Here is a 27,768-nt window from a genome sequence, read left to right on the forward strand (position 1 = left end):
TTTTCTTTTTTTTTCCCTTTACTAATTTCCCAACAATCAATGTTCACAAACAGGACTGAAGTAGAACCAGTTTGTTATTTTACTTTGTTGCTGGGCAATTTTTTAAACTTCATTTTAGAAATGTGAGCTGTAAAGAGATGTTTTATTTTTACATTTCATTTCAGCAGATGGTGGGTCCAGGCTATTCCCAGAGGCAGCTCCCGCACCTGGGGAGCGGGCATGTGCAGAGGTCTCCATTATCAGCCCTGGACAGGCAGGCTCACTCACAGCGTAGGCCTCCAGTGGCTTGAGCCCTGCATCCAGTTGCATGTTGCATACCTCGCAGTTCACTGGAGTGATGCAGCACAGCCCCAGTGCTCTCCCCTCAAGCCTCCGCCATCTCTCTTCCTCCCCTTTCCTATGTCGTCTGTCTCTGGCTTCTGCTAGAGAAAAGGTTGAGAGTTGGACGGCAGAGTTCACTGAAGGATTAATTTAGCTGCCCTGGGGAGTTATCGAGGGAGAACCCAGAGTCTGGGGCTTCTTCAACAGGGTCCTATAGACTCAGCGTTGAAATCCAAAAAGAAAATTGACACCTGGCCAGGCGCAGTGGCCCACGCCTGTAATCCCAGCACTTTGGGAGGTTGAGGCAGGTGAATCACGAGGTCAGAGTTCAAGACTAGCCTGGCCAAGATGGTGAAACCTCGTCTCTAATAAAAATACAAAAATTAACTGGGCACAGTGGCAGGTGCCTGTAATACCAGCTACTCGGGAGGCTGAGGCAGGAGAATTGCTTGAACCTGGGAGGCGGAGCTTGCAGTGAGCCGAGATTGCGCCACTGCACTCCAGGCTGGGTGACAGAGCCAGACTCCATCTAAAAAGAGAAAAGAAAAATGGACACCTAAAAGGACAGAAAAGGGACTTTATTGCCTTCTTAGTGAATGAAAACAAAGGTCTGGGCGCATGCATACATTTTGTTTGCTTGTGAAGGATGAAGTCTGTGGGTTTCAGGAAAGAAGTGAGAATGCATTCCAGATGTCCCCAGGACTGCAGAGTAGTTTCAGGACCACCTTAACTATTTGCTTGATTGTTAAGCAAATTAGATTTACAAGTTTGTAGAGAGAGGAGACAAATTGGTGTACTGTTGACAATATGAGCCAGGGTAAAGGCACCCTTTGGAATTACTGATTTCAAAGATTAATAAAGTAATTCTATTTTTATTTTCTTTTTTTAAGGGGACAAATTAGCTTTGGGGACAAATTAGAATTCCTCCATAGTCCCCTGTTGAGGTGTAGAATTGGAAAATAAGGGGTTTGGGAGGACTCACCACATGAATCTTGTGACAAGGGAAAAGAGTATGAGTCCAGTAAAAGAAATTTTAGGCTATAGTGTTTGAAATTGCCCTAGGTAACCAATCAGAATGAAGTCTTCAGCTGATTTGTTACTGCACTTATACCATATGCTGATCAGGTGCTAAGACGCCAGATCTCTCCATGTGTCCAAGTGCTTTCAAGTCATTTTTACTGGGACTGGATTTCACTCGGCAATAAACCAGACAGATCCTATGAGCCCTCCTCCAACGGAGGTGATATTTCCAACGCCACTCTTGACCCTCCCCCTAAACAAGCATCGATTTTTGAAGACAAACAGTGATTCAAGTTTCTGTAGCACCTGTCAGCAATGTGTAGCATGCGGGGGCTGACTCCCGACCCCGTCCCTATTTGTGTCTGCTGCCTAACCTACAAGTAGAGCTCTGAAGAAAAAGACCATTTGGAATCGCACCACGTTCTGTTATCTTTGGAATACTCCAGGAAATGTATCTAGCTGCCCTGGTTCATTAGGATGAACCGCAGGCCAACGTTTTAGCAAGTGCTATAAAGCTGGATAAGAGAGGGTTTCATCTGGGGCCAGAAAAATTACTTCCCTTTTCTATTGAAGCCTCAAGTAAGGACAAGTGATGTCAGGTATAACGCACCACTTCTCAAAATGTGGTAACAGTTTTCAGGCAACCTGGACCCTACTGCAGTCCTAAAGGTACCTCTAGAACTGCAGCCTGAAACTGTACGTTTTTAGTAAACCCTTGGGGGTTATCATGCCCAGTGAATTTGAGAATGGTCCTCAGAGGAATAGACTGATGCTGGGACAGCAGCAGCCCGTGGCTGACATGCTGAGCTTACTGCATCCCCTCTCTGTGCCCCCGGGCTCTCTGGAGCAAGATGGAATATAATCCCATCAGCCAGGATTTCAGGACAGGGACATAGCCCTCTGAACGATGGTGGAAGTCAGTGGGTGCCACATGGGATGAAGACAGAGAGAAACCCTTAGAATTGGCTGGGCGTGGGCAAAGCAGGGGAAAAAAGGTGCTGAACAAACTCACTTCAGTCTTGGAGAACTCCACAAGGAACAAGGGACACACATACCTACACACACACACACAGGCACGAACACATCAGACACATCCTTCAGCCTGCACACTTCAGCTTCAGACGGAGTTTTCTTTTACCAGTGGCAAAGTGATCTCACTAGAGGAATGTGTTTCTCGCGAGCTGCTAGATGGCCTCTTGCTCTGTGCCCGCTCACTGTGGACGTCCATACCACAGTGGGATCCACGGCCTCACTCAGAAGAGAGCTATGGTTCCCGGATCCCTGACAAGAGGGCCATAGTCTGAAAAGGGGTTCCTGGTTCGCTCTTTTAGGCTTAGCCTGATAACAGAATTAGCCTCATATTTTTACGCCATTTGCCATACACATTTTCTCTCATTCTCAACTGATATGGGTGGGGGGAGATTTTCAAAAATGGTGATGTTGGTAATTTGTGGATAAACCATGTTTCCATATGCAAGGGTTCACACCAGGGGATTCTGCTCACAGGTATCTGGAGGTCAAATTCGTGTGCTTTCTGCCCATCTGAGCCGCTGCCTCTGTCTCTGAGAATAATATACTCTGCAAGAAGGAAAGACGCACAATCAATAGTGCAGTCTTCTCCGCTGGCGGAAGTGTGCCCCCGCGTAAGGGTGGTTGCGCTAGGCAGTGCGTTTGGTGATTGAGAGATTCTCTGCCCCAGATTCTGGTTATCTCTGATTAGTAGCCATAGACATGGAATTAAGAAAAGGGTAATTGAAGAATCTTTATCGAATCAGACATACACCTTAGAATAAGGCTTTTACTGTTCTAGAAACAATCTTCCAGAAGATGAAATCATCCAAGATTCCCCAAAAATATTTATTTATACAAAGATTTTGAGAGTAATATTCATATTTGTCTTTATACCTCAGTCTATGCGTCTGGGGCCAAGTCACTGTGTGGCACATGTGCAGCTTCCCCGAATGCCTCACATGTTGTAGCACCTGCTTCCAGGAACACCAAATGAACACAGGGTCTTGGAGGGGAAGGGGGAAGAACCCATAATGCCCCGAGGCTGCATGGAACCACAATCCAGAAATGTGCACCCTGACCTGGAAGGCGTCTAACCAAGTGTCCAAGGGGAAATATGATCGAGGGAGAGGTGAGAGGAGGGACCCAGAGGGCTGACAGGAGAGGGTTGATTCCCACCCTTTGCTTCTGTATTCAGCATATCCAGAAGGCCCGATATAGTTGATGGCCCAGGAACTGCATGACCTGCATTTTCTCCCTGTAGTGACCCATGATGTTAATTGATGTAGAGGACAGTTTGCAAAAGTAATAGATTTACCCTTAATCCCAGACAGTATAAGATACAATTCTGGGACTTTGTCTTCGTAACCTGTCTTTAAAAAAAAAAAAAAATGCTTGTCTTGTATAACATAATCCAGATTCCCTAGAACAGATTTGGTACAGCAATGAGCAAATCCAACCTCAGATCTGAAGTGTCTTCCAGTCTGGCCCTGACCCGGCCATTCTCTGCCCTTCCTCCTCCCTTCAGGGTAGCCCAAATCCCATTGCCACACAACGTCTCGACTTGCCATCCCTTTCCTCTATCCCCATCCCCTCTGTCTGCATCACAGAAAGTCTGTGTTCTGAAGAGTTCAGCCTTCCTCTAACCAAACCCACACTTTCTTTACCACCGTGATTCTCAGAGCCAGCAAGAAAGAAATGTTCCAAAAGGAAACCTCCATCTCAGCCATCTGCCCAGAGCCGAAGGTTGTGGGCTCCAGGCCTCTTGGTGAGGTTTGTTGCTTGTGTGTTTCCCGAGGAGCGGGCAGTCAGGCAGTGGCAGTTCTCTCTCCCCTCTCTCTGTCGCAGGTGGGGTCTCAGCTACATTTACAAGACTTCACCACCATGTTGGAGAGCTGCTCCACCTTGGGGGTCCTCCCAACATAGTACAGGATGGTCAGGGGCTCCAGGTCCTGGGGCACGCAGCAAGGCGAGGCAGATGCTTCAGGGTTCAGAGTGTTGTACAGTCCCAGCACCTGGGAAGGGACACGTCAGTGAGAGGTTGGAAGGCCAAGCCTCAGGCCTGGAACCCAGGAACTCTCCCAGTTCAAGGGCAGTCCCAGAGGCTGAGCAAGCGCTAGAATGGCCACGGGTGCTCTTTAAAATGAACTGTTGGGGGCCGGGCGCAGTGGCTCACACCTGTAGTCCCAGGACTTGGGAGGCCGAGCAGGCAGATCACTTGAGGTTAGGAGTTTGAGACCAGCCTGGCCAGCATGGTGAAACCCTATCTCTACTAAAAATACAAAAAAATTAGCTGGCTGTGGTGGCAGGCGCCTGTAATCCCAGCTACTTAGGAGGCTGAGGTGGGAGGATCACCTGAACCCAGGAAGTGGAGGTTGCAGTAAGCAGAAATAGTGCTACCGCACTCCAGCCCGAGTCACAGAGACTCTGTCTCAAAAAAAAAAAAACAAAGAGGAACTGTTGGAACCTGGTTTGGGTGAGTGAGTAGTTGGGTAGCTGTTGTTCATCCGCAATGACAGAAGCAGAACAACTGCACTTGTTTGGGGTGATCAGTTGAAGCATATGACAGTTACTACACTGATAATTAATTATCTTGGCTTTTTTTTTTTTTTTTTTGAGTCAGTCTCACTCTGTCACCCAGGCTGGAGTGCAGTGGTACAATCTTCACTGCAACTTCCGCCTCCTGGGTTCAAGCGATTCTCCTGCCTCAGCCTCCTGAGTAGCTGGGATTACAAGTGCATGCCACCACACCCAGCTAATTTTTTACATTTTTGGTAGAGACAGGGTTTCACCATGTTAGCCAGGCTGGTCTCGAACTCCTGACCTTGGGATCCACCCACCTTGGCCTCCCAAAGTGCTGGGATTACAGGCGTGAGCCACTGCGCCCAGCCTATCTTGGCTTTTAAAAAAAACAACTCTTATATTGCTCATCCTAGCTGGAACTGATCACTTTGGTGAGAAATGTTCTCACAAAACATTGCCTTGAGCCATTGAGTAAGTGCCAGAGTGTAGGGCCCCAGACAGGATGCAGAAATAATGAACTAGAAGGAAACACGCTTCACAAATTACTGCCCTATTTTTGATTCCCCTCGAGGGAAAGATAGACTAGTTTCAGGGGTTGTGGACTCTTGGCTATCTCACTTTCTGTTCCTAGAATTTCAAATTAGCTTCTTGTCCATGCTTGTTGTTGTCTTTCAGAGTAAGTTTTCTACATTCGAGAGGCTGGAATGATCAGAGTTCTGGTAGAAGCCTTTCTGCTTCAGTGTTCCTTGCCAGCCACATGCACATATCTCTGACATAGGGTAACACGTGGCAGTTAATTAATTACTATGGTACAGAGAGCTTTAGATAAAGCAAATTAAAAGGCTGGTTGAAACTATGGTAGGAATTTAAAAGGGCGGAATGTGACTGAGTAGAACTGAGTCAGGGTGCCAAGATCAGAACCTTCACCAGAGGGATTTTACTCACCCCAGACCATCATTCGCTCACTCAACATTCAATCCTTCACTCATTCTTTTTAACAAGTGACCTGATCGGTCAGCCCCAGTGCCTCAGATAGCATGAGCCTGCTCCATACCGTGCTGTGGGTTGTGTCTGCACTGCGGAGGTATGGGCAAGGGCCTGAGCAGAAGTTGGCATAGTAGCCCTTAGGTTCATGGACCCACTTCCAGCCCAGATCCTGTCGGAAGTCAATGTAGAGGGGGCGCACACAGCAGTTCTCCTCCAAGTTGCTACAACAAAAAACATTTATAGAAAATCAACTTAAAAAGAAACCACCAATAAAAGAAGCTTCACGAATGCTCTCATATTCTGCCTTGGAGTCCTTTCATGCCATCATAGGTGGCTCCGGTCAGTGGAATCCCAGGTTCAAGGGCATGGGGCAGAAGAAACCAGAAAGGCACATTCATATGTTAAAGACCAGGATCCCAAGGATGTCAGAAACAGAGATAAATGCTGTATGAGGAAGAGTAAAGAGGCAAAGGTGGCCCTGCTCCCTTTTATATCACAAATCAAAGCAGAGCTATAAAGTGCTCCACATAAAACCAAGCACTAAATGTTACTAGCCAACTCAGCTTTGTTGAGGTTGGTTTTATTGTTACCCTCCTAATGTGCGCCCGGCCAGAAATAAATTCTAAGTTTATGCAGCTTGTCTACAATAGTAAGTGACAGATGAGACTCAATCTAAAGGTCATTGCCAAATAAAGCATATCCTTCTATTAGAACCATGGTTCAACAGATCACCCAAATGTGATTATCAGGCCCCTTCAATTCTGTTGCCTACAGAGATCCATTTGGCAGTAATACCCCTTGCCAAGTGGTCATCTAGCCTCTGCTTTAATATCTGCTGAGACCTAGACTTGCTACTTCCAAAGACAGCTATTAGTCAAAATCTGGCTTCTTGTGGGTTCCAAGGGTGAACCATGGCAGACACTATTGGTTATCTCTTCAATAACCATTCCTAACCCCCTTCTCCCTTACCACATCCCATTACAGAGTCTAAAACACCAGGTGTTCCTTTTCCTGGCCTCCCTTGTGAGTAGCAGTGGTCATGTGGCCCAATAATGACCCATCAGACAAGGAGAAGTATGCAGGGGGTAAGCGCAAGTTCTGGCAAAGATATTTGATTATTTATAAAAGTGACAGATGAAAGAAGAAAGCTTCTGGCTCTTCCTCTTCCCTCGTTCCTTCTTGTCTTAAACATGGACAAGATGCCTGAAGCCCCAGTAATCACTTGTGACCATAAGGAAAAGGATGAAAAGCCAACATACTAAACATGGCAGACTGGAAAGAGAGAAAAACTGAGTCTTCAGTGGCATCATTAAGCAGCCAGCCCACCCTAAGCCTGCTGCTATCAGTCTCTTATGAACAAGAAATCCACTATGATTTAAGTCACTGGTCAAGAGCATTTGTTCCTAACTGATAGAGACGCATGGAACAAATAAATCTACATGCCAGCCTTCACGGCTGCAGGACAGTTGGCAGCAACTACCTTGCCTCTCCTATACCTTGCTGTTGAGCTGTTCCCCCAGCTCAACATCCCTAGTTTCCCAAGCCCAACCATCCTCATAAGACATGGTTTCCAGATCTAAATATTTCCCAATTCATTCTCCCCAGCTTCATTCAGGCATCCTCTGAGGCCAAATGGACTCACTCATGCTCCTTTTACCTGCAGTGCTTCCCCTCCTGGATCTTTTCTCCCCAAACCTCATCCTTGAAGCCTCTGCTCAAATTCCACACCCTTCTGAAGCCTTTCCTGTGTCCATAGGTAAACTTGTTGCTCCTAATTAAAGCACTTAATCCTTCGGAGCCTCTTATGGGCGTGATCATCTTCTCCCTTTTAGTAGTTGGCATGCATGCTTTATCCTCCCCTTATAAATGAGCAGGGAAACTGCTCCTAGATAAGAGAAGCTGGATCTTTTCTCTCTCTGTATTGTGGCTACCCAGTAATTTCTGAATTCGTTTGTTAATTTCTCTAGCTCTAATTTCCCATTCAAATGGAGACCGTTCTATTTGCCGCCATCCAGTAGCATCCTTGGACCCTTCAGAGGGAACTGAGCACTTCTTTAACGGAAACTCCTACATTAATCTCACACACACACCCTACAAATGCCTAAAACATGGAAATCATGGAGAGGCTTTGACCAAGCATCTCCAATCCACACTATTTTAGCAACACTCCTCTTCACAGAGTTTTCTTCATTTCCTTCAGTCAGCCCCCTTCCAGAGCTAGCCTACAGAAAAACAGTGGGACCCCCAGGAAAACAAAGAGATCTGTCAGAGATTTTCAGTCTTCCTCCTGGAGATGTTTGTGAACAGCATCAGGGACTCCCTGTTGCGTGTGGCTTGGCTCTGGGGCCTGACCTGCAGTAGGCAGGCAGTAGATGTTGGTCCCCACATGGTCCCAGGCTCACCGGAAGCAGTAATTGGTGTCCAAGGCCCGCTTCTTTCTCTGACCCCCCTGGCCCGGGTTGTCGAGCCGGTGTGGGGGAATCATCATGAGGATTAGATGAGGGTTGTGGTGATCCTTCTGCTTCTTGAGGCGCCCCAGATCTCCACGGCCGTGGTCATCCTCATTGTCCACGCCTGCAGAAGGGAAGGAAAGCACAATCTCCTGTCTAAGGAAAGCAGAGCCCTTTGAAGCTACCTCCTCCCCACGTCTCATCACTGCCCAGGAGGAGGGGTAGTGCAGTCTGAGAGGGAGGTGTGGGGGACAAGTGCAGCTTAATTCTGATGTCCAGCTGCAGGAAGGGGAAGAGCAGATGGAGGAGCCAGTAACAAAAGAACTCATCATTGTAAGGATGCCCACTGAAAGATGTCCCATGTTCAGATCCCCATACTCCTGTATAGAAATCTCCCAAGGGGCAGAAAGCCCTTGCTGAGATTCCTAGGCATCTTCATGGACCCATGAAGCAACACTGTTACTAAGTGGGTGCCTACCACATACCTCCGGGTTGTCTGTTTGTTTGTTTGTTTGTTAGTTAGTTATTTTGAGACAGAGTCTTGATCTGTCAGCCAGGCTGGAGTGCAATGGCCCCATCTTGGCTCACTGCAACCTCCGCCTCTGGAGTTCAAGAGATTCTCCTGCCTCAGCCTCCCAAGTAGCTGGGATTACAGGTGCATGCCACCATGCCTGGCTATTTTTGTATTTTTAGTAGAGACAGGGTTTCACCATGTTGGCCAGGCTGGTCTCCAACTCCTGACCTCAAGTGATCCGCCTGCCTTGGCCTCCCAGAGTGCTGGGATTATAGGTGTGAGCCACCGCGCCCAGCCCGGGGTTGTCACTTTAGATTTTAGATTTAGAAAATTGGGATGTGAGTTTCCTCTTAAAATGTGAATGGATCAAGATAACGCAGAAGTCCTACTGAAAATTTAAGGTGTCACAACTTAAGATGGCCTGAATGGGAGCCAAAGAAACAAGACTGTATAATTGTTAATATTCACATTGCACTTAGAGTGTTTGAAGTGTTTTCACTATAAAATTCAGATGAGATAATGAAGCATATGATAAATAGCTTAGCAAACAAGCTCTGGAAAGAAAACCTAAATTCATCAACCCATTTCTTCTGGAAAAAAAAGGAAAAGACTGGAGACTGACTTAGAGTCTCAACTAAATGGAGATCAATTTCATGAAGGATAGCTGCCAGCTGTTGTCCATCCTCACTGAGGACAGGAACATGAGGAATTAATGTACATAGCTACAGGAGGGGCTCAGATCTCAGGAAGGGGCACCAGATCTGTAAGATAAATGAGAGACCTGGATCACAAATCCCTTTTTCTGAAAATCTTTATAAACAAGACAAGTATTCACTGAAATGGGAAGGTTTCATCCTAAGCTGGCCTGTAGGTAAGGACTCTGAAGGTCCTCTGGGCTCTAAGGTTCTGTGATTACAGTGTCAAACCTTTGGCTTTAAAAAAAAAAAAGCCTCTAAAATAGAGCCCATGTGGGGTAAGATCACTGTCTAGCGCTGAGCCAAAAGAGGCCTGCACCTTTTCCTAGACAAGCCTCTGACCTCAGGCATTCCGCAGTTACCCAAAATGGGAATATGAAAGGAAAAGAGAACTTTCCTAAACTCCAGAGATCATCAAGGCTGAGTTCCCTGCAAACATAATGGAAAACCAGAAATGACTCTCAACAACTTCACCATCTCTACCCAAACACCTTGGGACAAACACCCTGAGACTGGAAGCAATCATCCAAACCCAGAGGACCCTGGGCGAGGTCAGGCAGGCCCTGCACATCTGCAAAGCTCAGTCGTCTGGGCACTCGTGTTCAGGACAGCCAAAGTTAATTTCTTTTAGGGAGGGGGAAGACAACTCCTATCTGTTGAGTATTTCTGGCACAGTGTTCCTTATTCGTTATCTCATTTAATTGCCTGACAACCCTGTGAAAGAGGAACTCTTATCCCATTTCACTAGGCCCAGAGGCTAGAGGGCTTGCCTACACAGATTCACCACTTACCAGACCATGTTGTCTTCCAGAGGCTAATGCATTCTCTAAGCTATAAGCTGAAAGCTACACTCATTGCTTTTGGGGCAAAGCAGAATTACTCAAGTACAAAATAGTCGGCTATCTCTCTGAAGGAGCTTGGTTTCTTTTCTTGAGGTCTGGTTAGGGTCTCCTGCACTATCCTGTCCCATTAACTCTCCCCGCCCCCGCCCCACTCACCCATCCTACCATACACATTCATTTTGTTACCTTTGAATTTGATTTCCATCACCTCGTGAATGTTTTCCAGGATATCTCCATTGGGCTGAAAGGTGTGACATGGACAGTGAATGCTGATTTCTAGACCTAAGTTGGACTCTGCAAAATAAGACAGAGTTCATGAGAAAAACACCTCTGTGTGATGGGGAAGTGTACCCACCACCCATGCAAGGGTGAGCCAGGGCCTCTGCTCCTACAGGGACTCATAGGAACTGAGTTCTATTGAGGGTCATAGGAGACAGAAAGCGCCTCCCGAGCTCAGACTGGACCTTCATGCGCACGTTGCCACATTCCAGGTATTCCTGTTATATTATGAATCACCAAATGGGGGCATACACTAGTGGCCATCATGAAACAGAAGTAGAATAATCATTCCCTTTCAAAGGATGGTATTAAGAGAAAATTGTCACCTACCTACTTGGGGGCAAAAGGACACAGATACAGGAAGGAAAGTAAAAACTCATGCCATCTACATGGTTTCTGGGAGAGGGGATCGTTGAGCCAACCTACTGAGGAAGGATGAGGGCAAGAGACAGAGGGACTGGGAGAGACTAGGGACAGGGAGTAACTAAAGAGTCTCTGAGCACAGAGACCGTGATTCAAAAGGCCATAAAGTCAAAGGGCCACAGGATGTAATGCTGGCAAAAAAATTCAAGTCAGGAACCAATGCTAGAGGCAAGGTCACTTGCAGACAGGAAGCAGAATCCATCTCAGTGGAAGATGCAAGCATTTCTACCAGGGCCATGATTGTGGGTCTAGACAAAGTGGCAGATTCTAGAAGAGATAAGATGAACATCATGGTTACACTGGGCCATATTTTCCCTAAGAAACAAGGACACAATGAGGTAAAAATTACTTGGACATTTCTTCTTTGGGAATCCTTGTTCACCATGATGGGAAGTTGGAATGTGGATTGCTCACCAAGACGAACAGCTTGGGAAGACAGTTGTGAACTTAGAAAACAGCACAGAGGAGATGAGAACTATGGCCGAGGGTCCAGATGACATGAGCGTGGAGACGGTGAGCATGATGAAGCCTGGAGGTGCCAGGGTTTGGTGCCTGACATTCTGATGCAAGAAGGGCAACTCCAGCCCATTCGCCTAGTAGTTGTGGGATCATGAGTTTTGGCAACCAAGATCAAGGAAGCAGGAACTCAGTAAATGAGGTTGAGTGAAGTGAAGGAAAAAGAAAGAAAATGGAAACTCTGCACTGAGACAAGTAATTTTACATGGAAAACCAGGTAGGATCTGGTATCATGTCAATTCTGGTGGGTAAGACTTAATTTGGGAAGCTCTGTCGATCCTGGGGTAGCAGCCAGCTGTGACCAGGTGTAGAAGAAGTCATGGGGGACAGACCTCTCTGGATTCAGGGTCAGCCTCTCAGTGAGTTGATTGATTTGCTGCTCCCTGAGGCCACATACCATGTGTGTGAGCATCTGGCCTTGGGGACAACCTGGAGTCTTCCCGAAATTGTGCCATCAGGGCAAACCCCAAAGAGTCTGACCTGGCCCAGCAGCCTTCTCATGGACGGAAGGATACAAGCCTACGAGCCTGGAGATTCCCATCAACATTAGGCTGGCTTGGACATCCCAGTCCTACTGGTTAAAACCCAGTGCCTTTCTTCCATAAACTCCAGAGCCTAACCAGATCCGCTCTACCCCAAGTCAGGGCAACCGCTGGGGCACACTGCGCCTGCTGAGCTTGAAGATCTCTGTTCCAGCAGGTTCGCTCAGTGAGGGAAGGCAGACCAATAAAACAAGGCAGCTGAGACCCAGCTGGAGGAGAAGTGACTGGAGAGGGAAGTATGAGGAGTGCCCTCTCCCTGGGTTAAGGCGGCTGGAAGGAGGAGCCGGAGTAGCTGAAATGGGCTACCTAACAACACCATGTACCTCCTGGTCAAGCTGGTTCAAGGCGGGCTGGAAGAGACCTGGAGTGAGTTCTATGAATCTGTGAATTAGAAAGTCAAGGTGCAGACAGCTATGTTGGGGAGAGCGAGGGTCCAGGGGGTAAGCACGAGAGGGTGGCCTGGCTTGGCCAACATGCTGTATCTAGATAGAGGACTTAGAGATGATAACAACAATCACCAAAATGCATGGAACTTTACTACATATCAAACACTGCTCTAAGACTTTACAAGCACCAACTCATTTAATCTCTATAATAATCCCATAGAGCAAGAACTGTTATCCCCCATTGTACAGATGAGAACACTGAGGCTTAGGGAGATTAAACAGCTTGCCCAAGATATCCAACCAGTGGATAGCAGTGCCAGGATTCAGGCACTGACAGCTTGATGCCTGAGATCCCAAACTCTTGTTAGAGATAAGGAGGGGCAAAGAGGGGGCAACAAAGACCACCAAGGAAGATGCCCACACATTCACCAACAACATGCAAGATGGTTGTTTCCCAGTGTCCCAACTCTCCTGAGCCATGATGCTGAGAAGCTCCCTTCCCAGCCTGCTAGGGGAGACCCGGCCTTGTCTAGCTAGGTGCTGCAGACTATATGAGCAATAGCACGAGGGTATGAGACCTGGGTCCCCAGTGGCCCTAGTAGGCTCCAACCCACTCTGGGACCCAGAATGCAGGCTGGGTACCTGGTACACAATGGCTCTCAGATGTTTGCTCAATGAATCCAAGACCACATGTGTGACTCAGTTTCCTCATCAATCCACACCACCAACTGCTCCAATTTGGAGTCCTGGTTTAAAGCCATGAACTCTGAAGAGACTCATGGGCTCTCTATAAGCACAAACCTGTGTGATGATTCCCTTGTGGGAAAGGTAGGCAGTATCTGCCTAAGTGGAAACTGAAGGTTCCAATGAAGAACTAACCTCAGAATTGGCAGCCGTGGGGATGGTGGGTGGGGGACCCATAGGTTTTATTACGAAATTATCTTTTTGATGTCTCAGGAGGATGGAAATCATTCTCAATGCAAACTTCTCATTGAGGTCTGCAGCTGTGAAAATAAGAACTCCTTCAAGTGCCCAGGGCTTCAAAGAAATCCAGGTGGAGCTGATCAAAATCAGACAGGGAAGTTAAGAGATTAATTTCCCCAGCCCCTCCTTTCTGTAGCCGTCTGAGTCAGAATTCCCAGCAGAGCTGCTGTCGGCAGATCCACGTGGGTTGTCCTAGGCTCTTGCCTTCATGCTCAGTAGGAGGGACAGGATGGAATTCCTGGGTACCCTTGGGACTGGGGCAGGATCTCCAGCCCACCATCTGCCAACTCGGCCACCGGATAATTCCCCTTGGATGCGGAATTTTCTCATTTATGTGACCTGCCTGGGCTCCATGGGTACCAAGCAATGCAAACTCGATGCCTACGGAGCCCAGGCAGGTCACGTGAGAAAATCGAGCCAGCACGTGATGCTAAACAGGAACTGCCAGCCTCATTCTTGGGGAACAATAGGGAATAGTGAGGGCTGTGGGTACTGAGGATGCGTACCCCATCTAAGGGGTGGCCGGTACTCGTCTCTGATGGATGGTTACCAGGAAATCTTCCAATTTTTCAAAAACAGCAAGAAGTCCAGGTTTTATGTGAAATCTCCTGACTTAAAACACCCAAAACTGTTGATGACTAGTCAAATCGAAAACAATATGCAGGCCAAATAGTTTGTAATCTCTGCCTTTGAGTTTTAACTCTTAGTTGCCAAAAATACCAAGGACCTAGAAGGATCCACCTGCCTCAGGGACTCTGGGCATCAATATATGGATGGTCTGTGGCTTTATAGCAGCTGATGACAGGAGAAAACGCTGCCCAAGAGGGAGAGAAGGAACAGATGGGACTGCCATCTGTGACCCCAACCCACTGAGCATCAGACCAGGCAGTGCCAGTCAGGGAAAGGGAAAGAAACACAGAGGATGGTGTCATGAGACACCAAAGTTCTCATCCAGACTGGACGACCTCGGTCAAGTCACTTAACTTCTCTCGGCCTGTTTCCTTATCTAAAATAAGAAAAGCTTATTCCTGTAAAACATGGTAAAAACCGTGAAGTTCTCTCAAATGCACTTGATCCTTAAAACAACTCTGTGAGGCATGCAGAGGAGGAACCATTGCCTTATTTTCCAGGTAAAGAAAGACAGTGCATGGATAAGATATTTGGGACATGTGAAGTGTGATACGTCTCTGGGATAGCTCTGCTTGCATGACCACCCGGCCTTTCAAACTTAACTGGCCAGAACAGAACCTGTTCTTCTCCTAGGCCCTCCGTTTCTATAAGTGATACCACCTGGATGTCGAAAAATTTAGAAGTCATCCAGAATGCTCTTGTGTCCTCACACCCCACACCTAATCAGCCTGTGCTTCTTACTGGCTACCTTCAAAATACAGAACAAATCCATACGATCTTCATATCCACGGCTACCACCCTAGTCTCAGCCTATATTGCTCTCATCTGGGCTGCCACCATGGCTCCTAACTGGTTTTTCTGCCTGTTCCCTTGACCTCCTGGAAACTAGAGGGATCTTTTAAAGATGTCAATCAAATCACCACACCCAGTCCCTCCTCCTGGTAGCTGTTTGAATCAGAATTCCCAGCAGAGCTGCTGTCAGCAGATCCACATGGTTCTCCTAGGCTCTTGACTTCACGCCCAGTAGAGGGACAGAAAGGAATGCCTGGGTACCTTGAGTATCCCCATCTCTGATTATAGCACTCCCACACTTCTCATCACCCCCAGAATAAGTCCTGAAACCTCACCATGACCTGATGATGTTCTAAATTAAATTGACTGGGCATGGTGGCTCACGTCTATAATCCCAGCACTTTGGGAAGCCAAAGTGGGTGGATCACTTGAGGTCAGGGGTTTGAGACCAGCCTGGCCAACATGGGGAAACCCCATCTTTACTAAAGATACAAAAAAAATTAGCCAGGTGTAGCAGCGTGCGCCTGTAGTCCTAGCTATTCAGGAGGCTGAGACATGAGAATCGCTTGAACCCAGATGGCAGAGGTGCAATGAGCCGAGATTGCACCACTGCACTCCAGCTTAGGCAACAGAGTGAGACTCAGTCTCAAGAAATAATAATAATACAATAATAATAATAATAATAAATTATATGGCCCCAGCAACCTCTCTGACCACCTCCCCTCCTCCTCCCTACCCCAGCTCAGCATGCTCCAGCCACACCAATCTGTTTGCTGCTGCTGCTGCTCGAACAAATCCAGCTTATTTCCACTTGAGGGCCTGGGCCTCGCTGTTGCCTTTGCTTAGCACATCCCTTATTCTGATCTTCATGGGCTGATTCCTTATCATTCAGATGTCAATGCAGGAATTTCTTCATCACAGAGACCTTCCCTGTTGGACCCCACCCAATCATTATCACATTGCCCTCTTTCCATTTCTCATGGTTCCTATCCCTGTGGCTGCATCCCCAGGGCCTGGTTTACAGGGAGCACTTAATAAACATTAGTTGAGTGAATGAATGGAGGATACTCAGTGGCAAAGCTAGGGTTTGAACCCAGATCTTTGACTCCCTTAATTCTGTCCTCTTCCCTCTGTTTCATGGAGGACTAAGGGACCTGAGGTTCATTCTGAAATGTTCTTCCGAAGGGTCCACCTACCTCTTCTCAACAGCCACTCACGCACTGTGTCAGTGACATCAAAGGACAGCCACTCGGCAGTGCCCCGTGTGGGCAGATTCTTGCCACCGATATAGCGCTGTTTGGCAATGTGCTCATCCGGCCGAAGGATCTACAGAGCAGAGAAAGGAGTGAGTACTAGAGGCCATGACAGAGTGCCCCAGAAGATGTCACAGTGCAGAGCACAGGTGAGGGAGCAATAAGAAACCAGTGGTTCCTGAATGCCATGGTCCCCGAGCGCCTTAGCTAACTCTTAAGTGTTTTAATGACAGACATGGATACAGAAACGAAGGCTCAGAGAAGTCAGGATTCAAACCCAGGTCTGCCAAACTCTGCACCCAGTGGTGCCCTGATATGGCAAAGGAACTGGCTTTCTCGTAGGTGTGGTTTCTGCTCCTAGAGAGGAGTTACCTGGAAGAGCTCGATCCTCTGCTCATTCCGCTTAGAGCTGGGGTTGGGCACCCGCAAGACCCGGAATTCTGCTCGGAACAGGTTGGTTCTATTTTTCTCCACTGAGGACACATTGAAGCGGAAAACCTTGGAGGTAATTCCTTTGGGGCAGACAGCCAGTTCGTCTAGGAGATAAAGCAGAGCAGAGGGCACAGCATGAGTGAGACATGCAGGAACAGTGTGCTGCCAACGGACAGGCACCAAGTGGCCACCGTCCTGCCTGCCACCTCCCTAGAGGCTTGAGGTCTCAGACCTCAAGGTGGAGATACAGGAAGATTCTTGGTGGCCCTAGAATCACACACAGTCCTGAGCAAGGAGCAATGTGGCCTCAGAGCTCCACGACATGGCACTAGAGACTGGCCAGTCAAATCTAATTGCCCCCTCCTCCCACTGCCTTAAAATCTCAGTTCTGGTAAGTTCTCCAACCTGTTTTTCCTACTTTTGAGAAAATACTGATTCTACATTTTTGTTTGTTTTGTTTTTTCTTCCTTTTTGTGGAGAACAGGGTCTCACTATATTGCCCAGGCAGGTCTCGAACTCCTGGGCTCAAGCTATCCTCCTGCCTCTACCTCCCTGAGAGCTGGGATTACAGGCGTAAGCCACCGTGCCCGGCCTAAGAAAATACTGATTCTAGAAAGATGTCAGCAACCTAGTAGTTTACATATCTTACAACTAGTTGATTTATTCCTGTGTTTGTTCATCTGGGCATCCATTCATTTATAAAAAATGTATTGAGCAGCTACTATATGCCAAGCATAGTGCTAACACTGGGAAGCAAAACGTGAACAGACACAACCCCTGCCTTCAAGGGGATTAAAATCCATTTATGCCTAGTGTTCCATTATTGGAATGCTAAGCATGTGGGAGTTATTTATATCCTACTGCTCAAGGTCATCCCCAAGGTCTGACTTCAAAATTCAAAAAATTGCAGCCTCAGGCTTATGGGTTAATATCCAAGTGGGGGGTATTAATACATGGGCCCAAATAACAGGACTAGAGAGAAATAATAGGACAGAGTGCCCCGGAAGATGTCAAAATGCAGGAGCACAGGTGAGGGGAGTGACAGGAAACCAATGATTTTCAGAGAAGTCCAGGGGTTGGTTGCTGCAGGAAATCAAAGGAGGGAAACGGCAGGGAGCACTTCATGGAAGAGGTGAAAATTGAGAGGATTTGAGGATGGGGAGGAACATGGAGTGACTGCTGGAAGCAAAGGCAGGGAAGGGAGGAAATGCAAATGAGTAAGAGGGACTCGAAGCAGCAGGTGGCAGCCAGGTGAGAAACAGCAAGATGGTAGACTGGGGTCCACCTGTCAGACTAAAAGGTTAAATTTTAACCCATTAACAGTAGGGAGTCACTGAAAGTGTTCAAGCAGTGCAGTGACATCTCAACCTCGTGTTTTAGACCCAATAAAGCCGGGCTTATATAGCAAAGAGCCCACATCATGAACCTGGCGGAAACACAGATGCTTCCTCCATTGGCTCCTTTCTCTTTCCTTGACAGTACGCGCTATGCCAGACGCTGTCACCTGCTGGCCTCTTCATCCCTGTCCACAAGACATGGGCAGCCAATGCTCTTTCCCACCCCTCTGAGCCAGAGAAAGAGAAAGAGCCTGTCTTTTCTCTGCTCCTGTACACTTGACAACCTCAAGGTCTGAGCAGTATTCACACCCAGAGAAAAACTTTCTGCACAAATGGTAACAATAGCCCGAGGCTGAAATTCAAGCTCATAGACCCAGATTCCACACATAATGGACATGGCTGGAATGAGCTTATAATCACCCCGAGGGGTGGTTGAGGAAGTCACGGACAAGGCAGGAAGGATCAGAGGCCTGGAAACAAGCAAATGTGCTACTGATCTTTAGGGAAGGATGAGTGAATGTTTCTGGAAATTGCCATCTGGTGGGCCGGACACTAGTTCTTAGAAAATTAATGGAACAGATGTTAGGAAAACAAATGTGTGAATGCTATCTAATGAAGCCCTGATTAATTGGCTTTGAAAGAACAGATACTACCAATGATTCCCTAAACCATTTCAGATAGAACCAAGGAGAGAAGTCAGTGATAGCTAAGTAACGTGTAAGTTTACAAGTTTGTAATACTCTGAATGTGGATAAGCTACTTGCATTGGCAACCCTATCAAGGACAACAGAGCTGGGTCTTGAAGGAGCTGTTATCGATACGGCTTCAGTTACAATAGTACCTCCTGGCAGGATCGCTTGAGCTCGGGAGGTCCAGGCTGCAGTGAGCCGTGATTGTGCTACTGCACTCCAGCCTGGGCAACAGAAGGAGATTATGTTTCAAAAAAATAATGATAATAAAGTAAATAAATAACACACCACCAGTGACTACAAGAGGAATAAAGTCAGTGCAACATGAACCTTGCTGTAAAAGGAAGGGAGACGGGGCAGGGCACAGTGGCTCACACCTGTAGTCCCAGCACTCTGGGAGGCCGAGGTGGGTGGATCACAACGTCAGGAGTTCGAGACCAGCCTGACCAACATGGTGAAACCCTGTCGCTACTAAAAATATGAAAATTAGCCAGGTGTGGTGGTGTGCACCTGTAATCCCAGCTACTCAGGAGGCTGAGGCAGGAGAATCGCTTGAACCCAGGAGGCGGAGGTTGCAATGAGCTGAGATTGTGCCACTGCACTCCAACCTGGGTGACAGAGGTAGACTCCGTCTCAAAAGAAAAAGAAGGGAGATGGAAAATGGCACTTGCTGGTGAGGACGGTCACAGTGGGTCAAGGCAGTGGGAAGCCAGGAGATGGAGAAAGTTATGAGCTAGGAGAGTTCTCAGGACACCCTAGTGGCTGTCCTCTTTGGTTTCTTCCAGCCTATCAAACAGAATCTGCTCCCCAAGATGAACGCCTCCTGAGGAGAATTTTAAGGTTTCAAAAAAGAGGTGGGAAAGGTCATTTTCTATTACTGGGATGTATAGCTTTCCAATGAGTTAGAAGGTGCATTAGGAGTCATGTAGTGCAACCCTCTTCAGAGGGAGAAATGGCTGTCCAGAGGGTCTTGGCCACAGTCACTCAGAAGTTAGCTGACACAAGCAATTTGATGCTAGCAAGCAAAGCCTGGACATAATTGCTAGTGATTAAAAAAGAATTGGCACCGGGGCAACATGGTGAAACCCTGTCTCTACTAAAATATAAAATTAGCCAGGCATGATGGTACATGCTTGTAATCCTAGCTACTCAGGAGGCTGAGGCAGGAGAATCGCTTGAACCTGGGAGGTCGAGGTTGCAGTGAGCTGAGATTGCATCACTGCACTCCAGCCTGGGCGACAGAGTGAGACTCCGTCTCAAAAAAAAAGAATTGGCAGCCAGGCACAGTGGCTCATGCCTGTAGTCCCAGCCAGCACCTTGGGAGGCTGAGGTGGGCGGATTGCTTGGGCTCAGGTGTTCGAGACCAGCCTGGCCAACATGGTGAAACCCCATCTTTATAAAAAATACAAAATTAGCTGGGCGTGTTGGCACACGTCCGTTATTTCAGCTACTCGGGAGGCTGAGGTGGGAGGATCACTTGAGTCCAGGAGTTCAAGATCAGCTTAGACAACATAGGGAGGACCTATCCCTATTATTTAAAATTAAAATTTTAAAGGCTGGGAACAGTGGCTCATGCCTGTAATCCCAGCACTTTGGGAGGCCGAGGCAGGTGGATCACTGGAGGTCAGGAGTTCGAGAGCAACCTGGTCAACATGGCGAAACTCTGACTCTACTCCAAATACAAAATTAGCGGGGCATGGTGGTGGGCACCTGTAACCCCAGCTACTCGGGAGGCTGAGGCACGAGAATTGCTTGAACCCAGAAGGCAGAAGCTACAGTGAGCCGAGATTGCACCAGTGCACTCCAGTCTGGGTGACAAGAGTGAGACTTTGTCAAAAAAATTAAAATTAAAATTAATTTTAAAAAAGAATTGCCTGGGAGATCAAAGAAAATGTAAATACAATCTTCTTGACAATCAAATTCACTGAATAATGATGCTTTAAGTAATCTGTGGAATGAATCATAGTGTAAATAAATAAGCAAAATGTAATAGCACCATCTTATGTTTTCTCGAGTTTTATTACTTCATGTGACCTTCTAACAACCCTTGAGAAGGAAAACATGTAAAATTTATCACTTGACAAATGAGAAAATGAACCTCAAAAGTTAAATGGCTTTCCCAAGGTCATATAACTAGAAGGTGGCGGAGGTGGGGTTTGAACCCAGGTCTTCTGAACACACCTCATTTATTGAAGCAGAGACTCTGGAAGCTAGGAGGGATCTGGGCGATCATCTAGTGAAGATGGTTTCATCAACAAAATATGGCAAGATTCCACTAAATGGGCCTAGAACGTCAACCTATGCCTCAGACAATGACCCACTGCAAACCAGTTTGTGGATTTTAAGCCATGCCTCTGCAGAACACTAGCATTATTGAGAACTGGACTAGGGGTCCCACTATTACAAATTAAATCTTGAGCAACTTTTCCATTGCACAGGAAAATGTATATTGGTGAATGCCATTTTCTCTATCTTGTTTTACCGGGCAAAACATAAGCAAAGAATATTCACGTAGAGTATGCATGGAAAACCAGGAAATAGCTGACCATGTTTAGTTAACTGCCTTTTAAAATGTGTTCAGACACCTGGGGCTGCTAGGTGTGCCTTTGCTTGTATATATCATTTTTTGCTGGTTCCAGTGAAGGGACTGTATTTATCAGTGTGGCTGTACTTCTCTACCCTGGCTGCACGTTAGAATCACCTGGAAAGCTTTAAAACAAACGATGCCTGGACCCATTCCCCGGCAGTTCTGACTACACTGGAGTGAGTGGGGTCCACGACATATTTTTTTAAGATCTCCAGATGATTCCAATGTGCAGCCAGGGTTGAGAACCACAGATTATAATGTGCTGCAAAGGGCACCATAGCTTCCAGATGTTCTGGAAGTTTGAGAAACCACTGCTTTAATGGTGTGTGTGAGCTTTCTATTGATTAACCTTTAAATAAATTAGACGTGTTGCTTTGCTGATGGAACACCTTTAAAATTTTAGTTAGAAGCCCATAAACATTTTAAGCCCACGTTAAAATTGGAATCCTTCACAGAAAGATCCAGATTTTCTTCTCTTCTGGGACATGGGAAGAACTAATCAAGCTGGACCCACAGTCCTCAATGCAAGACCCAGCAAGAGCTGAGGCTGGCTGCTGCTTTGGCTGGGCACGTGGGCTCCAGGTCCTCTCCCTCTCCCTGTCTCACACACCTTACTTTCTTCCTGACCCCAAGACCAAGTGTCCTGGTGCAGCTGATCACTACGTCGTGGCTTTTCTTCCAGATCATTTGCGTTTCCTGCCGGGTTTCTGTAGACACTTGTGTTTGCCATCCCTCTAAGAAAAAGTTTTGCCCTAGTTCCCTGAGTCTTAAGCTTCAGTGTGCTTAAGAATCCATAAGGAGCTTGTCGAAAATACAGATTCCCCAAGACTCCACCCCTCAAGATTCTGATTCTGTAAGGGTGGGTAGGACCAGGGAATCTACATTTACCTCCAGCTTCCTCTGGACCACACTTGGAGAAGTGCTGACCCCTACTGTGCAGAGGGCGTTGGTCCTTGGAGCAAATTATTTTCAGAATAATTCTCAGAATAAACAAAATCTACACTTAGCAGCCAGAGAAGAAAGACTAAAATATCGAGTTTTCTCTTTGCTGAGAAACTCCGGATTTGCTGGTTGTCTTAGCGCTGCCCTTGGCTGAAAACAACAAGTCTCTGAACAGACGCAGATAATTACAAGCCAGAAGATAAAACGACACCTACATTGGTGATATCTTTGTAAGAGGGATGGCAACAGAAGTAAAAAAGCTGTGCCCTTTGCCATCACTTGGGGTCGGAGAAACTCTCTACTCCCTCCCCACAGTAAAATCCTGGAGAATTAGAGAAGGGATTACAGAGTCTTGCCCATAGTCCCCAGTAGAGGCTCTGCTGATTCATCCCAGATGGAATTATAAAATTCTTTCAGCTGAAAAGGAGTTTGGAAATCATCTCTGACTTTACAGCTCGGGAAACTGAGGCTCAGAGAGGTCACTTTTATGTAGCTGCAGTTGCTTAACCTGCTTGAGACTCTTCATTAAATAAAGAAAACTCTTTCATTAAATTAGGGAGAACATTTGTGGCAGTATGAATCTCTCGGGCAAAAAAAAAAAAAAAAAATTGCAGAGCTAAGAAAGAACAAATCTGGTTATCTTTATGCAATCTGCCACCTGGGTTACTAAGATAGTAACTCCTGACCTCTCCTGCTTGGTCCAACATGTGATTCATTTATGTTACAAATCAAAGTTCTACTGAACCCTAAAGGTTAAAGGTAGCACTTACAATGTGTATTTTACGTATCCATGAGTGCTTAACTATATGTGTCATACAGACAGCATGTCTAGGTTAGGGTGCCCGCTCTTTTTGGACAAATTACTTAAGCGATCCAGGTCTCAGTTTCTTTATCCATAAAACAGGGAGATAAATTTATTTAGGAAAAGGCCTTTCTCTCTGCTCTCACCTTGGTGCCCTTTCTCCTGCACCACTAAAAAGTATTTCCTCTTTCATTTTCCTCTCCAGGAACCTCCGTCTCCTTGCCCTGGCTCCTACTGTCACTTTCCTTCGAATCCATGTTCACTGGGTCAGGGAGGTGGCCAGAAGTGAGGAAATATGGAAGAGAACGTGATCTCATGACCTCCCTGCAGAGGATCTGGCATCGAGACCCTGCTGTGCCCCACCACAGACCAGGTGTCACCTCTGTCTGCCCTCATGAGTTAAGGACAGGCTTCCTTTCCCCCACCCCCCGCCCCGCCGCCTCGCAAGCCCCTGATGATGGCTCTCTGCTCCTGCTTAGCACCTGCCCACTGCCTTCTTTATAATTAGTGTGCCTTGTGTGTCTGCCTCTCTGGGGTGGGCTCAGCACCTGACCAGCTGCAGGGCGGGCCCAGGTCTGTCTGCTCAGCCTCCAAGTCACCTCCAACAGCTGCAGAGTCTGCCTGCTTCCGGTTTGCACCTGTGAGCCTCATAGCATTGCGTGTTGGCTCCTCCCCAGCATCCTGAACAGCATCCTGCTTGCTGTGCTGGGTTGCCCCAGGCCAGACTATTGCTCCATAGCCCCACAGCCACTCCCATCTGCTGCAGGTCTTGGTACTGCAGCCTGGAAGCTGCCCAGCATCTGTGGGGCCCTGCCTGGGATTTTCCCAAGGCCATCTGCTATTTGTGCCTTGAGTCTGCACAAAATCAATGTCCACTTGCACCCGCGTGGCCTTGCCTCCACGTGGCTCATTCATTCTTAGCTCAGGATTCCGGGCTGGGGGGGTGGTCCTCGTGACTCAGGATCCCTCCTCCCTTGGACTCCTCCTGCTGACCCAGCCCATGAAGGTCTGAGTCCTGCCCTCTTGCCCTGGACTCTCCTCATGCCTCTCCTGTCGGCCTCAGATTTCGACCTTCCTCTGATGCTTGTGGTCACTATCTCCTGTGTTGGTGGGTTCCCAGGGAGTTGAAGCCTTGGCTATCCAGCTGCCAGGTGCCTCTGGGAACTGTGTGCCTCTGAGTCAGCCCCACCCAGAGACCCTGGGCAAGGAGCACTAGCTCTGCCTCGGCCTCCAGCCACCGCCCCCACAGGGCAGCCACATCCTAAAGAAAGGCGCTCCAGGCAGCCACAGGAAGCCGGAGCAGGAACCCCTCGCCAGTAACCACAGGCTCCTCTGCCTGGCGTGGAGCCGTGAACAGGGCCTTTGCATCTCCAGCCAGAGCTGGTCCACCCATTGGTACCCACTCCTGTTACTTCTCTCCAGCCAGGTTCCTTTCACCCCTTGCTGTGTGCTCTGCTGACCACCCTCCCCTGTCTGCCAGTTCCAACCCACACCCTCCACCCCTCTCCCAGGTGGGCCTGGGCTGAGGTAGTCAGGGCGGCGAGGACACCTGCTGGTAGGAAAAGCAAACAGAGCTGCTCCCGGAGTCTATGGCCCACGAGTGGCTCACATTCCTCTTTCCTGGGCTGTCAGTTTCTCAACATCTGCCAAATTTCTCTCTCTTGTATTGAGGTTTTTAAAATCCCCTTCAGTAAACACAGATGACTTCCACACGTGTACAAACACACACAGACATCTCACCCAGAAGCTGCCCGGCTCCTCTGTGCAGACGGAGCCTCCTGGGACAGCAGGCTCCCAGACATATCCCCCCCACACCGTGCACCCACTGCCACCCCTCCACCCGCTCTCCCGTGACACGCAGACACAAAGGGCGCCAGCCTCCCTACGCATCCAGAGCCAAAACCCGCTCTCCCCGTGCCCACTGGCCTGGAGGGCGCCCATTTTGAGCACATGAGGTCTGTCTATGCACAAGACTGCATGTCGCCCTAAAGTATACGGCCCTGGGAGCATTCGTGCATACCCTCTCCCCTCCACACACACACAGCTCACGTGGGTCTTGTGGGTCACGTGGGTGGGGTAGACCAAAGGGCCCAGGCAGCAAGAAGCTGTCTCTTGCCTGGGCTTCAAAAAGCTTGACAGACATTAATTTGGGGCAGGTACTCTTCTTCCCAACAACTGGAAAAACTGAAACGGAGACGTGTCACAATGAGTTGTGAAAAGCAGGGAGAAGACCGAGGTCTCCACACTGAGAACTGTGAGGGCTCCTGACAGAGCCGGCCTTCCCCTTTATGGCACCCAGATGCTTACAGTTATTGATATGATCGCATGTGCAAGAATACATATGTTTCCCTGGACAGCACAATGTAATTCCAAATTAAAATCAGTCAAGGATGTGATGTGAGTTCAGCAAGCCGCTCAGCTCCAGAGCTCCTGGCCTCCCAGAAGCACCGGCTCTTAACAGAATGGCTCTATGTCCTTCCCCACCCACCTCCCCAGCCCCAACGGAGGAGCATCACACCTCCTGAGCCTTGGTGCTGGTGAATCCTGGGGTACCCTGCTGTGTGGCCAGCACTAGGCCCCCCTCTGCAGAGCTCCCAGCTCCAGTTCAGACCCTCCAGAGCAGACACCCCAGCGAGAATTTGGACTTACTGTGCTCCGCCAGCCCCTGGATCATGTCGAATTTATGGATTTCTTTGGCATAGTATTCCGACTCGGTGTTTTCCTGGGTGCAGCCTTCCTCCCTCTCCCCATGCATCTCCTCCAGCAGCTCCCGGGTGCTGTTGTAAAGGGCCAGGACCTGATAGGGGACGTGGGTCATCACCGTTGGCTCAGGGGGGCTGGTGAGCCTGAGCTTGCTCAAGATCTGTCCCCTAATGGCTTCCACCCTCTTCTTCTTGATGTGGCCGAAGTCCAAGGTGGTGCAAGTGGACAGAGAGAGGCTGACCGAGGCAAAGTTCAGCAGTGCCAGGACCACCAGAGCCCTTTGCAAGTGCATCTTCATGTGTGAGCTGGGAAGAGAGGCCAGGGGGATGGCGAGGCCTGGAGAGGAAGAGACCCCAGCAGACGTGCAGAAGGAGGGAGGAAAACCAGGCGGCCTCCCCAGATCCCAAAGACTGAGGCTTGGCAAGAAGGTGCATGAACTCACTGCACTGCGAGAGCTTCAGGACTTCCAGGAAGCGCTGGCAACCCTGAGGACGAAGAAGCGGACTGTGTGCCTTGTAGCGCTGGGATTCTTGTCCATGTGTCTAAACAGGTTTTGCTGGGCTCTGACTCCCAGCAGGCCAGGTGGAGGGCAAGCAGAGGGCTGGGAGGGGTGGCAAGGCAGCTGGGAGTGGGAAGGGAGCTGGAGTTTTTCCTTAGGTAAAAATAAATAGAGCGGATATCTGATATTGCCAAACGCTGCTTGGCGATGGGGAGAAAGTGGGTATTTTAAAGAAGGAGCAGAAGGACCATGGCTGGGTCCCAAAATCAAAATCCTTGCCTTGCCTTGAAGGAAAATAAGAAAAGAGAATGGAAAAGAAAAGGGGGGAAAAAAGGTTAAAAAAAAAAAAAAAAAGTCAGATCACCAGTGAGTAGGTGGGGAGAGGCAGGGCCGGGCAGTTGCTGGCCCAGCTAAAGGTGGGGGCAGTACAGGACACACTTGTCTCTCAGGCACTCCATTCATGCTTTCTCTTTTGTTTACACTTCCTCGGGGGCTTTCTAAATGACTTTGTTCACGCTGCCTCTCGTCTTCATTGGCTGGGGTGTGGGGTTATGTGCATTGGAAGGCAGGGAGGCAGGCCTCTGAGCGCAGCAGCCTCAATCATCCACTCAGACGCCCAGGGTCACCAGCACCTCGGCTTGTCTTCTGCCTCGGCCATTGCTTCTGTCCCCTGCTTCTCTTTAAAAAATAAAAAGGAGAAAAATAAAATAAAATAGAAGCCAGTTCACGGCACGCCTGCTCCGGAAAGCTGTTATTCCTTCTCTCGCACGCCTCTTCCCCTGTCTCTGCCTCTCTCGCTCATTCCCTTGGACTTGACTCTCTGCTTCCCTCCCTTTCTCTCTCTCCCTCTCCCTCTCGCTCCTCTCCCTCTCTCACACACACACATGCACACACACTGCTTTCTCTATTTCTCTCTGCTGAAATTTTATACCTCCCTCCCATGACGTCTCTGGCCTGGGGTGGGGGAGGGAGGGACCAGCGCACGCAGCCTCTTTTGCTGCACGATGTTAATGTTTTAAACAGGCACAGGAAAAGCCGAGCCCATTTGAAAAATACGTTGCGAGTCCTCTCGTTCGACGTGGTAGCTGAACTTTTTTCCCCTCTTGGAATCACTCCTGCTACACGTTGGCTGTTTTCTGGAAAGTTACTCCGATGAGCCCCTCCCTCCATTTCCCCAGCCCCGGCGCCCTCTCGCCAGCTGTTAGTCCGCGCCGTCCGCCGCCCGCGTCTACTCTCCCTCCTGGTCCCCCGGTCCCGGGGTCGCCCCCGGGCCAGGCCCGACCCGGGGCAGGGTCCGCAGAGGGCGCGGGACCCGGTAGGGGCGGCCGTGCCAGCCTCGTGGAGGGGACTCCCGGCCTGCGAGCCGGGTCGGAGGGTCAGCGTCCGCTCCGCGGCGATCCTGGCCGGATTCTTCATTGACAAGATCGGAGTCGGGAGGCGGGCAGAAGCCTGGAGATGCTCCAGGGGCAGTGAAAAATGGTGGCGTTTTCCGGAAGATCGAGGGTGCCCTCTGGCGAGGCGAGGCCGCCAGTGAAGGAGCTCGGCTCGTCGGGAGCCGGGGAGGCTCGGGGCCTGGGGCTGGGGGCGTTGGGGGGCTCGGGGGCGGGAGAAG

At 48.6% G+C, this 27,768-nt stretch overlaps 1 protein-coding gene across 1 annotated transcript; it reads right to left on the reverse strand.

The window, feature by feature from the left end:
- Positions 1-3,119: 3,119 nt before the first annotated feature.
- TGFB3 (transforming growth factor beta 3) lies at positions 3,120-27,184 on the reverse strand. The gene is made up of 8 exons (XM_017880568.1): positions 27,088-27,184; positions 25,604-26,834; positions 16,538-16,701; positions 16,109-16,238; positions 10,547-10,654; positions 8,262-8,433; positions 5,927-6,080; positions 3,120-4,364 (listed from the first exon to the last, which is right to left on the reverse strand). Exons 2-8 carry the CDS (start codon positions 25,953-25,955, stop codon positions 4,206-4,208), a joined length of 1,239 nt encoding a protein of 412 aa, XP_017736057.1. The 5' UTR covers positions 25,956-26,834; positions 27,088-27,184; the 3' UTR covers positions 3,120-4,205.
- Between the last annotated feature and the right edge of the window lie 584 nt (positions 27,185-27,768).

This window comes from Rhinopithecus bieti, unplaced genomic scaffold (assembly GCF_001698545.2).
Source record: "Rhinopithecus bieti isolate Rb0 unplaced genomic scaffold, ASM169854v2 scaffold_11380, whole genome shotgun sequence".
Lineage (NCBI taxonomy): Eukaryota > Metazoa > Chordata > Mammalia > Primates > Cercopithecidae > Rhinopithecus > Rhinopithecus bieti.

Coding starts and splice junctions, on each gene's coding strand:
- TGFB3 (XM_017880568.1), bottom strand. CDS start 25,955: ATGAAGATGCACTTGCAAAGGGCTCTGGTGGTCCTGGCACTGCTGAAC. Junction 8,434..10,546: donor GATGGAAATCAAATTCAAAG/GTAACAAAATGA, acceptor TCCCTTCTGCAG/GCGTGGACAATGAGGATGAC. Junction 6,081..8,261: donor GACACCAATTACTGCTTCCG/GTGAGCCTGGGA, acceptor TTTTTGTTGTAG/CAACTTGGAGGAGAACTGCT.